Source organism: Chrysochloris asiatica, unplaced genomic scaffold (genome assembly GCF_000296735.1).
Source record: "Chrysochloris asiatica unplaced genomic scaffold, ChrAsi1.0 scaffold00065, whole genome shotgun sequence".
NCBI classification, from domain to species: Eukaryota; Metazoa; Chordata; class Mammalia; order Afrosoricida; family Chrysochloridae; genus Chrysochloris; species Chrysochloris asiatica.
The window spans coordinates 11,917,289-11,934,365 of NW_006408583.1; the positions used below are offsets into that span (position 1 = coordinate 11,917,289).

The 17,077-nt window shown below is 39.2% G+C and overlaps 1 protein-coding gene across 1 annotated transcript in view; it reads right to left on the reverse strand.

Annotated features, from left to right (window-relative positions):
* Positions 1–17,077, reverse strand: part of CCDC171 (coiled-coil domain containing 171) — a 399,920-nt gene that overhangs the window by 292,773 nt on the left and 90,070 nt on the right. Inside the window, exons 8-9 of the mRNA XM_006864480.1 lie at positions 14,201–14,361; positions 7,985–8,123 (exon numbers count right to left, since the gene is read on the reverse strand). Coding sequence (XP_006864542.1) covers positions 7,985–8,123; positions 14,201–14,361 — 300 coding nt within the window. The remainder of the gene's footprint in view (positions 1–7,984; positions 8,124–14,200; positions 14,362–17,077) is intronic.

The following is a 17,077-nucleotide window of genomic DNA, read 5'->3' on the forward strand; positions in this document are numbered from 1 at the left end:
GATTCGTAACCACTACGCTACCAGAGCTCCTTACTTCTCCATAAAACAGCTCACCGTATCTCTCCCTTTTTGTCTATGCTGTTTCCATGGATATAAGCATTCTATGATCCCAATTATTTCCCTTCTTCTTGTTGTTAAGTGTTCCTCTGTCTCTCTCACACATACACACACGACAAAGTACTATATTTTTTCCAGGTCAAAATACAGTTTGGATTTTCAGATATTACTAGTTTCTAAGGGAATAAATTTCAAAAAGCTTTCTACCCATTTTATAAAGCCTTTGTCATCATTTTCACAAATGTTACGAAATGTTAGCCAAAAATATCAGTAGATTTGTTTTTTCCCATTTCAAGCTACCCAGAATAACTTAGGAAGCCAGTCCTATATTATAAGCATTTAAAACACATATATAAAACACACCCATATACATACAATTAATAGTATTTAATAGCATTTTAGGGCCACTAGGAGTCAAATTCTAGTGTAGCACTGCAGGATAAGCACTGAACTGCTAAGAACAAGGATAGTGGTTCGAACCAACTAGTTGCTCCTCGGAAATGCTATACAAGGTCACTATGAGTTGGAACTGACTCGACAACAATTAGCAACAAAAAAAAAAGTGACAGAAAATGATGTTTATATTAGCATAAACAATGTTCATATATAAATACTATGTCTATTCTGGGTGAAAAATAGGATTCAAAATTTTAGTAAGACTTTAGAATAAAATATTTATTAACCCATTACTTTTCAAAGCTTTCTACAAAATCGGAAACATGTCTTTCCAAAGTAAACCAAATAGATCATTTGAAGCAAAAAAATATTATCAAAAAGCATTAACGTCACTGTAAAATCCAGCAATCAAGCATGTTCAAAAATCCCATCTAATGCTAACGATCATCACTTTTATATAATCAGCTAAACCTCAAAAGTAAAGGGAAAAAATATACACTTGACCATTTTCAATAACAACTTCTTTAGAGACGAAAACATTCTTTGCGCCAAACCTCATGAGAACTACAATTCCCTTTTCAATATGTGGTCTCTCCTAGAGCTGTAACTAAATATTACTGAGTGGCAGAAAACAAACCTCTAGAAATGATGAACTTAAAAAAATTTTTCATTGAAGAAGGCACAAGGCAAGTCCTAATAACACCAATTTGAAAATAATAGTTCCCCTGCTTCAAGAGAGGCAGATATAAAAATGCTAGCAATGTCTGAAAAACACACCTGGATCTGTTGAGACTTTGTTGTTGTTGTTGTCAGGTGCCATCGAGTCAGAACCGACTCATAGCGACCCCATGCACAGCAGAATGAAACAATGTCCGATCCTGGGCCAACCTCATTACCGCCGCCACACTTGACGCCATCAATGATACCACCTGGCTGATCCATCTCGTTGGGGGTCTTCCTCTTTTTCTCTGACCCTCCACCTTACCCAGCATGACATCCTTCTCCAGCGACTGTTCTTTCCGGACAATGTGTCCAAAGTAGGAGAGACAAAGCCTAGGCATCCTGGCCTCCACGGAGCACTCTGGTTGCACTTCTTCCAAAACAGACTTTAATGAGCTTTAATAAGCATTATTACTAGATGACTTCAACTAGAAATTCAACTATTTAGTAGTTGATTAAATCTTTATTAAATTTGTAGATCCTGAAATTAATAGTTCAGTTTTAATAATTTTTTAAGTGATATTCAACTGTGTACCACACAGAACAAGAATTTAATTCTGTCAAATCCTTAGACATTCTATGTTGAAGTTCTGTTCATTCTATGAAATTTAAAATGATAATAATATATTGTTGTTTAGTCTGGTTGGTATTGTTTCTTCTACCAATCACATTTTCTAAATCTATACATCGTATACGAGGAAACTTGCTAATACAAAAATACAGTTAAAAGTCTTCTGGGCTTATATTTGTTAAATACCCACAATGGCTCAACATGGCCAGTTTTGCCTTCATGAAAGTTAGGCTCTTCCTTTATATTTACTTTCCACTGGGTTATTCACACTTTATGTATCCTGAGCTAGATAGAGCTAAGGCCCCTCCCAGGTCTAAAAGGCTGTTGTTGTTGTTATTGTTGTTGTTGTTGTTGTAATGTGCCGTGGAGTAAGTTCTGACTCATAGAGACCCTATACAGGGTTTCCAAGGCTGTAAATCTTTATGGGAGCAGAAAGTCTCAAATTTTCCTGAGGTCTTTGTATGTTATTAATAACACCTTTATCTCACTAGTGAACTTATTGAGAAAACTGATTTTAATGTTCTCTTTCAATACAACAAAGAAAATAAAAGTCAAAGAATTAAATAACGGCCATGAACATGACCTGAACTAAAAACCACGCTCTTTCCTCAAACTTCTGAAACACTATGCTCAAAAAGAGCTCTGTAGCATACTGCTTACTATGCAGCCTGCTAACCTCAAGGTCAGTAGTTCGAACTACCAGCCTTTCCTCCAGAGGAAGATTAGGTTTTCTGCTCTTGAAAAAATTTACAGCCTTAACTAAAGTGGAGAGTGAAGCGTCCAGCTGATAAGAAGAGAGGGCATATATACAAGAACACCCATACGTGCAGATACTACCCACTTGACCTGGCTTCAATGACTGGATGAACAGAGCTCAACTAGTAGAAGAAAGAAGAGGAAAGAAAAAAAAACAGAGTAATCTGATATAATTTGATGAACTTGACCTACACCTATGAATGCAGTAGCTCAAAAGAAGAAACAAATCCTTAAAACAGGATCATTCCCACCCCCTCCATACACAGAGTAAACAGGGATGGGCAACTTGGACACTGGCTACCCAAAATTGGGGGGGGGAGGGGACTACAAGGGCAAGAAGTGACTGGTTTACAAGCTTTCAAGAGGGAATCTAGATCCAGAGGACGTGGAGGAAGGTAGAATCTCCACTGAGTAGTATCCAATCTGTCTGTGTGGGGCTGATGAAATGAAATGCAGATAGGTCTCTTAAGATACAATAGTGAATAATTGTTATCAGGACTGATTGTGAGGGTTGGAAATGTAAAGGTAGACGTTTATAGCAAGGAGGGGAGTGATTAACATTTCAGTCTAGGAGCAGAGGTCCCTAGGACCATCAGTGGAGAAGAGCGGAGAGCGGGACCCTACCCAGAGTAGCAGTGACACCAGAGATAGAAGCAGAGACAATGACATGGAGAGATGGAGCAGCTGGGGACTTTAGACCCAGAGAGGGAGAGGGGCTGTGTGCTAACGACTGGGGGGCAGGCTTGTAGGGTATATACCCTTTGGTTGGTTGATGATGCATGGAGGGGATTGTAATCATGGCAATTAAACAATATACGATAAAATGAATGTAAAATTAATGTTGTCCCATGTAAACTATCACACAATTCATAATAAAACTTTTTTTTTTTAATGTACAGCCTCAGAAACCCTCTACAGTGTCACTATGAGTCGGAACCAACTCCACAACATATAACCACCACTACCACCATTATGTTCAAAAGAAACATCACTCTGGGAGAGACACACTATGGTGCATGGCATCATGGGATAGCATTAGAACGAAGCTGCACTTCCAAGAACAGACAGTAAGTCACTTTTTCTTCAGTCTATTTGTTTTGCTTTTGTTGTTATGTGCTGTTGAGTTGGTTCCAACTCATATCAACCCTGTATAGGGTTTCCCAGGAGTGGCTGGTGAGGTCTGAACTGCCAACCTTGTGGTTCAAACCAACCTTGAGGTTCAAACCAACCTCACGGTCCAGCACCAGGATGAATTCAAAACACAAGTATAAGGCAGGTGAAGGATGCTACACTAGAAAAACTCCACTATCTATGGTTTTATAGTATTAGTTTGGTAGATATCTATGTAGATAAAAAAATTTTTTTAATTTTTTTCTTTCACCAGGGCCACTTGTTGTTGTTGCTAAGTGCCATAGCAACCCTGTATAGGGGTGGCTGGTGGGTTTGAACCGTCAACCTTGCTGTTCAAACTGACTTTGTGATACAGAGCATTGTCCTGCAGCAGCACACCATGACTCAAAGGACCACTAGTCTATTAAAAACTAAAATTAAATACTAAAGGACCATATATAAGAAAAAATTTAGGAAAATGATAATAGTAATTTTTTTATAAAAACAAAAATATTGCATGTGCTATTATTTTTTAATTTCATACTATGGTCAAATAAAGACATAAAGAACAATTGTTCTGATAAACATAAAACAGAAAGATAAAAGAAAACACTAATATAGCCAGGGCTCTTGGTCACCCAGGTCTGGAACTGAACTGACCCCCAGGGCTCACTGTCCAGCCAAGCAGCAGATAGGCATATAGGAGGGACAACAACACTACTGAAGTACAAACACCATAGAGGGATCAATCATTCACCATCAAAACAGCAACATTTACTGAAGGACAAAGTGCAGAAAGGCGGGGAAAGAAAGAGGAATGGAAACAAGAAACCCAAGGACGTTAGATTGAGGGAATTGCCACTAAGATGCAAAGAAGCTTATGTTTGGTTAAAGGAAAACTAATGATCTGCTCTGTAAAACTTCACTCAAGTCAAAAGAAAAAGTTAAAAAAAGAAAAAGCAAATATAGAAGGAAAAAGAAAAACAGGAGGAAAAGAAAAAATGATGAAAGAAAAGCAAGAGAAAAGATCTTTTTTTAAAAAAAGCAAGAAAGAGAACTTATTAACAGAATGAACCACATAAATTGTAGTTTACTTATGTTGCAACATGAACAAGATTTTTGAACATGGCACTGTGGGTTAATGGGCTGGACCACAAAGTCGGTTTGAACTACAAGGTTAGCAGTTAGAAAACCTATACAGAGTCACTAGGATCAGAACCAACTCGATGACACTTACCAATAACAACAACATTAGAAATCAAATAAGGAACAATTATTCACAAATCTTCAACCGCTTTTAGCAAAACATCAAGTTTTGCTTTGTTTTTTTCAATCCATCAAGTTTTGACGAAAGAACTACTCCATAAGTTCAGCACCATGATCAAAACATCCTTTATAAGATGTCTACAAAGGACCCAACCAAGCAAACACAGGTTGTTGGTAAGCAGTTACATGTCTTATTATAGATTACTATTAAACTGTAATGCAGCCCTGGTGTAGCACTGTAGGATATGCACTGGAGTACTAACCACAAAGTTGATGGTTCAAACCTACCAGCTACTCCTCAGAAACCCTATTCAGAGTCACTATGAGTCAAAACTGACTAGATGACATTTAATGACAACATCAAACTGTAAAAGTTTAAAAAATCAAAATAGCTATTGGCACCTAGTAAATCTTTTTAATCATAAAGCACCAAGAGTCTGTGTGATAAGTTAAGTCAGTCTCCTTTTATTTCATATTTAATCACAGTAGTCTTGTTGTTAGGTGGCGTCAAGTCGCTCTTGACCATGGCGACCCAGAGGGTTTTCTAGGCTGCCATCTTTACAGGAGCAGATCACCAGGTCTTTCTCCTGAAGAATCCATTAAGTGGGTTCAAACTTCCAGTCTTCCGATTGGCAATAAAGCACTTCACTGTTGCACCACCGGGTGCCCTACTAGAGTGCTAAGGGACAGAGTCGAGAGAATCCATGCAGCTCATGCTGGTGACTGTGTGTAACTCTTAGTTATAACTCTGATTTACTCTCCAGACTATTGAGTACACTGTCTGAAAAGCAAGCAAACCCAATCTAGAACTCGGCTCAGTGACACTGACGTGTTTTTCTCCACCACTGGTTCACCCTGCTGAACCAATCCCTGCTAAACCAGGAATTAAGGGTGAGACAGCCCACGAAGTGGATGACAGGACATAATGGGAACCAGGCACCAGAGGACACTACCCAGAGAGCTGGGAACTTTCTAAAATCCCCCATCCAAACTACCCAACTACAAATTCAAGCACAAATCAAGTATCCAAGTCAATCCTTGACTATGAGGGTACCAAATATTGGGAGTTGGCTAGAGGCTTTATAGAAGATTTGTTGTTGTTGTTAAGTGCCATTGAGTCAATTCTGACCCATAGCAACCCTGTATAAGGTTTCCAAGGAGCGGCTGATTAGCTTGAACCACCGACCTTGCGGTTAAAACCAACTTTACAGCCTAGCGCATTAACCCACAGCACCACACCAGGACTCCTTATATATGTATGATTAAATCATTTGAAAATGCTTAAAATTTTAAATTTTACCTCCTAATTGCCTTTCTGCCTCAGCACCATGGATTTGGCCACTGGGTTCTTAGTATAATCTAGTCTCTACCTTTTCTGAAAAGGAGATATAAGGTTCCTTTTCCTCAATAATTGAAATTACTAAGAGCCGTGAGACTTAGGACACAATTGAAAGTGAAGCAGCCAAGTCTCTGTGAAGTGACGATCTACCTGGGGGGAGCAAGGCAAAGAGCAAACAGGACAGTACTCTCAATTCATGTCCTCCTACTGGAGTTCCCAACAAACCACAGAGTAGGAGTCAACCAAACAAACCTTTCTACAAATGTTGACTGAAGAGAGTACAAAGTAGAAATATGAATCTATAAACAGAATTGAGTTCATCTAAATGCATTTACAATCTCTTATTTCATGGGAAAGTTAATACATATTATGATGAACACACTGAACTCAGTGCTAAAAGGAACACAAACTAGGAAGGGGCAAAGTTCTGCCTCCAGGTGGATGGGAGAGTAAGAAAAGAAGGACTCATGAACAGCTTCACAGGCAGCAAGAAATCAAAGATGGGCCTTACAGGATGCATAGGAATTTGCTAGTGGGCAAGAAGAAAAAGAATTTCAGTCAGTATGAGCCCCAAAAATGAAAAGCCTGAACTAAGAAGATGTGATAATATATAACATGTTTAGGTTACCAGGAGTACTTTAATGGGGCTGAACCAAACTAGAGGGCGATGGCAAAAGACGCTGGGAAAGAAATATGGAGATCAAAAAAAAGGGACTACAGATTGTATGCCAACAAGTTGGACTTTATTCTGAAAGAAACGAGGTGACTGATTGAAGATAAAGTCTGTGTTAACTTGACTGGGCCAGGATTCACTGGTTTGGCAGTTCAGATGTAGCAATCCTCCATGATGAGCTGGATGAGCAGCCAATCAATTACAAGAAAATTTCCTTGGGGGATGTGGGCCTACTTCCAATATACTGAACACTTGGACTAAGCTTGCTTGCTTTCTCCTGGGTCTGGATCCTGCGTCTGACTTGTCATCCAACCTCTAGTTCTTTGGACTTGAGTTGATTGCCTGCTGATCCTAGGAGTAGTCAGCAGCCAACCTTCTTACCTGCTGAAGCTGTCATCTGCCATCTGACCTGCCAATCTTGGTTCATCAGTCCAGCAGCTAAGGGATTCAGAAGCCTCCAGCCTGACATCTAACCAATGGACGAGGGCCTTCCACCTCCACAACTGTGTGAGCCATTTCCTTGATATAAACCTCTCTTTATATATAATTTTCGCTAGTTTTGCTTCTCTAGAGAACCCAGTCTAAGACAGAGACTTTGATGGTTTTTGAATAAAAGGAAGTTGACAAGATGAGATAGATATTCTAGAAATTGGTAAATTTCGCAATAGTCTGAAAGCTAGATTACTGGGGTATGGAGATAGAGTGAGAGAGAGAGAGAGATCAGATACAAAATGATTACAGAAGGGAGTCTTTGGAATCTATTAATAGACCTATAAATCATAAATCCTGAGCCCCTCATGCCAGCTTATATTGTTTTATATACTTAAAAAGAAAAAAAAAAACTTGACAAAATTTTTAAACATTCTATGATTAAGAGTTTTTACTAATTCAATTCGTTCCCCCAATCATTCCAAACCAGAAAGGCTTTTTTATATACATATTTGTTATTAATCATCATCTCCAATTTTGACATTTTTAATCAAAATGCCACTAAAATTGTTTTTATACTATCTTATGGCCTTTTGTGAAATACTTGTTACACATCAAATTTGACCCAATAAAGTACTTGCCATAGGGCATTCTTTTTCATCCTTACCATTACCAGTTCTTCCTGTAATTCACTGCAACTTTTTTCATTATACTGAAGTCTCTTTGAAAGGTCCATAATTACTTTCTTCTGTTCCTCGATCTCTTCATTTAATTTCTTGTTTTTGGAGAAATACTCTCTTTCCAGTCTGAAAAGTTAAAGTGTCAGAACAGGTTTTTCAAATATGCTTTTGTCCATGGCAATTATATGCCTTTAGCACAAGTGGCAGATGCACCATAAACATCATGTTGGCATGCCTAGAAGCTTCTGCAAGTCACCTTTCCCTGTTCTAAGACAAAAAGATCACACTTTCTTACAAGAAAAATTTTAATGGGGTAATACTTCCCCTTTTGATAGCAGGTACTTTTACTATGACCAAGGGTATAAGCAAGATTAATTTGGTTAGTGTTGATTTGGTCTTGCCATTATTTTTAAGGAATGAAACACCCACCTACTATTCAATTCGCTCAGCCAACTGCCTCAAGACTGAGAAAACAATTCTACCAAACAATCTTCAACTTAAAAAACAACCTTAGAAATGGAAGAAATCTTTTACCCTAAGTATTCAGGAACCTATGTTGTGGCACAGAAAATCCAAAAGCAACAATAATTTAAAAAATCATTCATACTCACGTTCAAAACCTATGTATTTTTTCTCCAAGGACTGTCTTTCCAATTTTCAAACTTCAAAATGCAGTTTTCAATTTTCTGACAACTTCTTCATAATAAGCCCTTGTGATCATCCTGTGTCTTTCAAGAAAATCTATCAAGATTGTTGTTGCTGTTCAGTGGAGCTCCAACTCATCTCCACCCTGTATAGGGGTTTCTGAGGAGCTTCTGGTGAGTCTGAACTGCCAACTTTGCATTTCAAACCAACTCTGTGGTAGAGTGCTTATACTACAGTGCCACACCAGGCCTCCCTATGAAATTCCACAAAACAGTTGCTATAACTTTCTGAGCTAATCTCTCTGTTTGTACTTACTTGGTCCAGCCAATCCCCTTGGAAGAAACGGTTTTGATTGGACCATTTATTTATTTTGCTTTTTAAGACACCCTAGTGTGGCGCTGTAGGGTAAGCACTAGACCAAGGACCACAGTTTGGCAGTTGCTCCTTGGAAAACCTTTACAGGTTTTCACTATGAGTCAGAATTGACTCCATGGCACTTAACAACAACAACAACAACAATGAAACTAAGACAAGTGTATTACTGAAAGAACTTGTCTGCAGTCATCCACTGATCCCAAAGACAAGTTTAAACATGTTTTCTTTAGAATAAACCTATGCATGTAGAAGCTACAATTCTAGTAGTAATACTTTTGGACTTATCCTCATACAGAGCTAGTTTTGAGTGGTACATGATCTTTTCTAAATGGCAAACATTCTTTTCTCTGTGGAGGAACACAGACAATTCTAGTGTAAACCATAGTGCATATTCTTATTTGGATCAAGTATATACCAAAGTTGCTGCTGTTAAGTGCGGTTCCGACTCACAGCAACCCTGTCAATGTTTTATATCTTCACAGGAGTAGAACCCCTTATCTTACTCCTGAGGAGTGGGTGGCAGGCTTGAACCACAGACCTGTGGTTCTCAGTCCAGTGCTTATTGTACAGAGCCACTGTGCTCCCATATACCAAGGGAGAATAACTAAAATTTAAAATAAAAATATGAAGGACTGGGTGCTGCAGCTATGTAATTAGAACTACATAACAAAGATGGATCAAAAAAGAGAAAATATAAGAACATCAGAAAAGGAACCCAGGAATGCCAGCATCTAAAATAACTGGAGTTTCAGAAAGAGAAAACGAAAGGGAGAAATCAACAAAGTGAGAAAATTTCCCAGAAATGAGTAACTTGAGTCTCTAGAACTGAAAGAACTCAAGGAATAACTGGACCATGAATGAAAATGACCCGGGTCAGGCCCATCATCAAATTTCATAACACTGGGAAAAGAGAGAAGAATCTAGAGTGTCAACAAAGCATACAGATATGTTTTATAGTTCTATCATATATGTAATGGTTAATTCATTTATATTGTTCTACGGGTTTGCCTACAAACACAGATTTGGTGGTCAATCTGTACAAGTTCCCAGAAGAAAATATATGCCACACACAAAAGATCAGGAATCCAAGGACCTCTGACTACTCAATGTTAGAATGGAATGAACAGCCAGTTAAACTATCAAAAAAGGGGAAGTCAAATAAAAACATTCTCAACAGGCAAGTTTAAAAGTTTCCCTGTACGTGGTTAAGCACTTAGCTGCTAACCAAAAGGTCAGCAGTTTGAACACATCAGTTGCTCCATGGGAGAAAGATGTGGGTCTGCTTGCATAAAAGACTATAGACTTGGAAACCCAATGAGGCAGTTCAACGGTTGTCACTAATAGCCAAAATTGAATAGAGAGCAATGTAGGTTTTTTGGGATTTGGGGTGTACCAGTTCCTATTCTAGGCACTGGGGAGATCACAGTGAATAAAAGAAAGTTCCTATCCACATAAGAAGACAGACAAAAACAACAAAGAATGTGGTATTGTTATTTGTAGGTTCCAACTCATAGCAACCCTGTATAGGGATTCTAAAAGTGGCTGGTAGGTTTGAACTGCTGACCTTGCAGTTAGCAGTCCAGTGTTTATTCTACATCACCACACCAGGGCTCAAAATGTTACATAGTATTAAGTGTTATAAAGAAAAGTAAAGATGAATTGCAAAAACAAAACAAGAAGTCTAGAAAAACTAAACCCAAAAATTCTATTTAAAGGATGAGAGAAGGGAAGGAATAGAGATAAACAAGTAGAGGACACAGATAATAACTGAAGTTAAAAATTGGGGCGGGGTGGAGACTCTATCCAGAGAAGCAGCAACACCAGAGATGGAGGCAGAGATAAGGACATGGAAGAGGGAGCAGCAGAGGACTCTAGACTCATGGAAAGAGAGGGACTGTGTGCTGGCAGCCAGGTTTGCAGAATGTGCCCTTTGGTTGTTTAGATTATTATATATTCCTGAGTGTTTCTGTGTACATATCCCCACCACTATCCCCCACAAAAAAATAAGAGGGAATGGAAGTAAATACTGTTGAGTGATGATGCATGGAGGAGATTGTAATCACTGCAATGAAAAGATGGTGTAAAGCCAATGTTCTCCCATGTAAACTATCACTCCGTTCACAATAAAAACTGAAGAAAAAAAAAAATGGGTGAGGAAATAGTTCAACTATTGGTCTCCTCCTGTTCAGAGCAAGAAAAGTGCAAAAAATTAAAGACATAAGAAAACAGTAAATACAAATAACTAATGGAACACATGATCCCAAATCTCTAGAGAACCAAAGAACTAGATAGCGCCCAGCTGCCACTGCATAAGGCTCTGAAAGGAACCACAATAAGAGGTCCTAATGGAGTGGGAGAAAAATGTGGGACAAAATGCAAAACCATAAAAAAGACCAGACTTACTGGTCTGACAGAGACTGATGGGCCCTTATATGCCCTTCAAACCTAGCCATGAACTCACCCCGGTGGCTCAATTTTGAGCCAAAAGAGAGGCCTCTAAGGTGAAGCAGGGAGGTACATATTCCTTAGAACAATCTACCAAATGAGATCAACAGGGAGCATTTACCCAGGAATGAAGCTCAAAGGCAGGAAGGACTAGAAAAGAAGGATGAATGGAAACTGAGGAACAGTGCTACCACAGTATGGGGATTGCAATCAACAAATCAAAATGTGCATACAGTCTTCAATGGAAAGCCAATCTGCTCTGTAAATCACAATTAAAACAAAAAAAGATGAGCAATGAAGAAAGAGTCATATAAATAAAACAGGACTAGTAGAGAGAAAGAAAGGAACTCTGGTAGCTTATTGGTTACAAACTGGGCTTCAAACTGCAAGGTCAGCAGTTTGAAACTACCAGCTGTTCCACGGGAGAAAGATGAGGCTTTCTGCTCCCGAAAAAATTTATAGCCTCGGAAACCCTGTACAGGGTCACTATGAGTCAGAACCAACTCCATGGCACATAACCACCACCACCACCAGAGAGAAAGAAGAACGAAACAAATTGAAAAATGGTAGAATAGACATGTTACTTAGAAATATGACGTTAAATATCAGAAGAACCAGTGACAAGAATTACAAGAGGTTGCTTCACGAGTGGAAACTGGTATTAATCATGAATCTAACGCTACTGTTAAGACTTTTTAGATAATGTCATAAAAATTAAAATCCTGGTGTGACACTATAGGAAAAGCACTGGACCATAAGATCAATTTGAACCTCAAAGTCAGCAGTTCAAATTTACCAGCCGTCCCTCAGAAACCCTGTATAGGGTTCCTTGAGTCAGAACCAACTCAACGGCACTTAACAACAACAACAATATTACTCAGCAAATTGTAAAATGAAATGCATCTATCATTCAATGCTAATTTTAAAGTCCAAACTGGACCCACTGCAATGAGGGACCAGTCCTTGCTGTCAACACAACCAAAAGCATCTGGTCTCTGCCAACAGCCCTACCCAAGAGGGACTCTGTAGGGTAGGAGTGTAATGAAGGTCTTAACCTTCATTACACTCCTACCCTACAGGGGAATCCCCGAATTAGCCAGTGAGTCGTGTTCTTAGGTGCCATCGAGTTGGTACTGACGCATAGTGACCTCATGCACAGCTGAATGAAACACTGCCCAATCCTGGCCAACTTCACTACTGTTGCCACACTTGAGTCCATCGATGCCACCACTTGGCCAATCCATCTCGTTGGGGATCTTCCTCTCTTTCTCTGAACCTCCACCTTACCAAACATGATATCCTTCTCCAGCGACTGGTCCCTCCTGACAATATGTCTGAGGTATGAGACACGAAATTTGGTCCTCTTGGCCTCCAAGGAGCACTCTGGCTGCACTTCTTCAAAAACGGATCAATTGGTTCTTTTGGCAGCCCATGGCACTTTCAATATTCTCCTCCAACACCATAACTCAAAAGCAACAATTCTTCTACAGTCTTTCTTAGTCACTGTCCAGCTTTTGCATGCATATGAGGTTATTGAAAATACCATGGCTTGGGTCAGGCGCACCTTAGTCCTCAAGCTGACATCTTTGCTCTTCAACACCTTAAAAAGGTCTTGTGCAGCAGATTTGCCTAATGCAATATGTCCTTTGATTTCTTGACTGCTGCTTCCACAAGTGTTGATAGTTGATTCAAGAAGAATGAAGTCCTTGACAACTTCAATCTTTTCTCCACTGATAAGAATGTTGTTTATTGGTCTAGTGGTGAGGATTTTTGTTTTCTTTACATTGAGCTGTAATCCACACTGAAGGCTGTGCTCTTTGATCTTCATCAGTAAATGTTTTAAGTCCTCTATGCTTTCAATAAGCAAGGTTGTATCATCTGCATATCGCAGGTTGTTAATGAGTCTTCTTCCAATCATGATGCCATGTTTTCCTTCATATAACCCAGCTTCTCAGATTATTTCCTCAGCATACTGGTTGAATAAGTATGCTGAAAGAATACATCCCTGTCACACACCTTGCTTAATTTTAAAACATTCAGTGTTCCCATGTTCTTTTCGAACAACTGCCTCTCGGTCCAGGGACAGATTGCTCATGAGCACAATTAAAGTGTTCAGAATACTTATGCTTCGCAATATTGTCCACAGCTTGTCATGATCCACACAATCAAAAGCCTTTGCATAGTCAATAAAGCACAGGCAAACATCTTTCTGATATTCTCTGCTTTCAGCCAAGATACATCGGACATCAGCAATGATATTTCTCGTTCCATGGCCTCTTCTGAATTCAGCTTCAACCTCTGGAAGTTCTCTGTCAATGTGTGTTTGTAGCCATTTTCTGTCTTACCTTTAGGAGTAGTGTTACTCCTATAATCATTATTGCTTCAACATGAAAAGAACTCAAGTATCATTCATCTCCACACAAACCATTTTATGGGGCTCTGAAATCTAGGTCTTTAAACGTGCTGCATTCTATCAGTAAATACAATACAAGACATTAATATGTTTACTGTCTAATGTAGACTTGCATTACTACTCAGAATACCCATGATACTTCAAAATCTGAAAGAACACTATCATATTTATCTATCATAACTACAGTTACGCTTCATAAGGTACTTTATGCCCATCAACCACTGACATTAATGGGAGCAATATTTAAAATACTATGCTTCCCTAGTTAGGTCATTTTCATAAAATCTTTATATGAAGTCAGAGAATTTTACAGTAAAACACTTACATATTTAGTTTTGCAAAGCTCTCTTGTGCATTATGCTTTTCTCGTTCATACGCACTTTCAACTTCTTTGAATTCATTTTTTATCATTTCCAAATCAGCAACGGCTTCTGCTTGGCTGGCCTTTTCTACTTGTAGAGCTCCTTCGAGGTCTCGAATCCGTAACTAGCAGATGACAGTAGAGTAATTAAAGCAACCTAAGAAAGACTAGCATCAATCTTAAATTAAGTAGAATGCTTTCTCAATGGCAGATTATCATCCATCCAAACACTTCTTTTTTCTGCTTTAGTTTAAAAAGAAAAATAAACAAGATAGTTTATTCTTTTTCTCAATATGTTTATTGGCAAGGAGGAAAAAATAAAACTATGAAAAGTTAGCTGCATTATGAGAAACGATAATAGCTGTCCCATCTGTCTTAGTGCTACGGTACTGCTATTGCACAGATAGGAAGACTGTAACAACTAGAACTTGATTCTCTCAGAGTTTAGGAGGCTTGGTGTTGGTAAGTGCCATAGAGTTGGTTCCAACCCATAGCTGTAGAGGGTTCCCATCGAGCAGTTGGTAAGCTTGAACCACCAACCTTGTGGTTCAAACGACTTTGCAGAGCAGCTCATTTGCCCATAGTGCCACACCAGGACTCCTTGGTGATAGTTGTTGGTGTTGTTGTTATGTGCCATGGAGTCAGTTCCGACTCATAGCGACCCTGTACAGGGTTTCCGAGGCTGTAAAGCTTTACAGGAGCAGAAAGTCTTATCTTTCTCCCGTGGAACATCTGGTAGTTTTAAACTGCTGACCTTGCGGTTTGCAGTATGATTCATAGTTGTTGTTGTTGTTGTTGTTGTTATGTGCCGTGGAGTCGGTTCCGACTCATAGCGACCCTGCACAGGGTTTCCAAAGCTGTTAATCTTTACAGGAGCAGAACGCCTCATCTTTCTCCCGTGGAACCGCTGGTAGTTTCAAACTGCTGACCTTGCGGTTCGCAGCCTGATTCGTAACCACTGCGCTACAATTCTGCTCAAATCTCTCTCCTTTGAAATCTCCAAAGAGATTAACTCAAAATACAACCTAATCCTATGGATTGCATTTGGCCTCCTTAACATCATAGAAATGAGGAATGACACCATAAAGGATCATTACATTACTTCTATGCGTCTACGGCCATACTACCCTGAATGTGCATGAGTCTGGGAGTTCTAACAGGAGTCCTGGTGTGGCGCTGTGGGCTAATGCGTCAGACTGCAAAGTCGTTTGAACTGCAAGGTCGGTGGTTCAAGCTCACCAGCTGCTCCTTGGAAACCCTATACAGGGTCGCTATGGGTCGGAAACCACTCAAGGGCACTTAACAACAACAACAAAATAGTGTGGTGCTTACGAATCGGGCTGATAACCTATGGGTCAGTAGTTCAAAACTACCAGCTGTTCCATTGAAGGAAGGTGAGATTTTCTATTCCCGTAAAGATTTACAGCCTTGGAAACCCAAGTCAGGGTCACTATGAGTCAGAACCGATTCCATGGCATACCACCACCACCATCATCAGGAAAATTACAACAAATCAGGGGTAATGACATCAGTCACTATTACAGGAGTCACTGAATCATTACAAACTACCAAACCAGTAAGAATCACAGTTTAGACAAGCTGAAACCATCATTTTGTGAGGGACACAATTAATTCCATTACATCATCCTACCAAAGTGCCCAATTTTAATCTCCACAAGATAAGTACTAGACTGTGAACCACAAGGTCGGCAGTTAAAGACCACCAGTCACTTTGCAAGAGAAAGATGAAGCTTTCTGCTCTTCCAAAAACTTCAAAAACTTCGAAAATCCTAAGCAGGTCACTATGAGTTGGAAACCAACTCAACAACACTCAACAACAACAATCTAGTGATACCCAAGAGCTGCTCCTCAGAAACCCTATACAGGGTCACTATGAGACAGAACCAACTCAGCAGCACTTAACAACAATTTAAAAAGCTACAAGGCAATTTTTAAAAGGCAGTTTTCTATGTAGTGTTTGTTATAGAAAGAGCTCCAGGACATATTGTTCAATCGAAAGTAGCAAAAAAACAAAATATATGGTATGCTGTATTTTTATTCAACAAGTGGGTAAATTAGAAGCAGTGAAGGACAAGGGGCTAGACAAATGGAAGGCCCAGAAGTGAAAGCAAGAATTTCCAAACTTTTAGTATTGTTTTAATTTTACTTTGTGAATATTTTACCTTTTGAGAAAATTACATTAAAAATCAATTAATGTGTATTTGTTAAAGTTAAAAAAGGGGTGGGAGGCAATTGTGTTACACTTGATAGAAAATGAATTTTAAGAATTTAAAATATCCTGAGCATATTACTAAAATTCCTCATCAGTAAACAGTAAATAACAATGATAATAATAATACCTAGACTAGCTACTTTACAGGGTTACATCAAGGACCAAAATGACACCACACGTCTTTAATGAATGTTTATGGAGCACTTAATATGTATGCGGCAATATGTGAGTGCTCAAGATCTTCACAGCAATTGTGAGCATCTGCAGGCTTTAGGAGCCGGTCCGGAAGCACTCCCTGTGATAGAGGCAGGTCAGGGGTCATGGAGTCAAACAGAGCTGGGAACTCGAGGGCAGCTTAGGGCCGACCTCACAGGGCAGGAGAAAGGCAGTCTGAGCTTCTCAGCAAGTCTAACACAATATGAAAGTGCTACACAAATTTATCTATCTAGGTGATAAACACCAGAAATGTTTTTTTCAGACCAAAAATGCTGTGGAGTAATCTTGCAACATTTTATTCTTACACTAAAGTAAGAGCTCTGGTAGCGTAGTGGTTACGAATCGGGCTGCTAACTTCATGGTCTGCAGTTGGAAACTACCAGCTGTTCCAC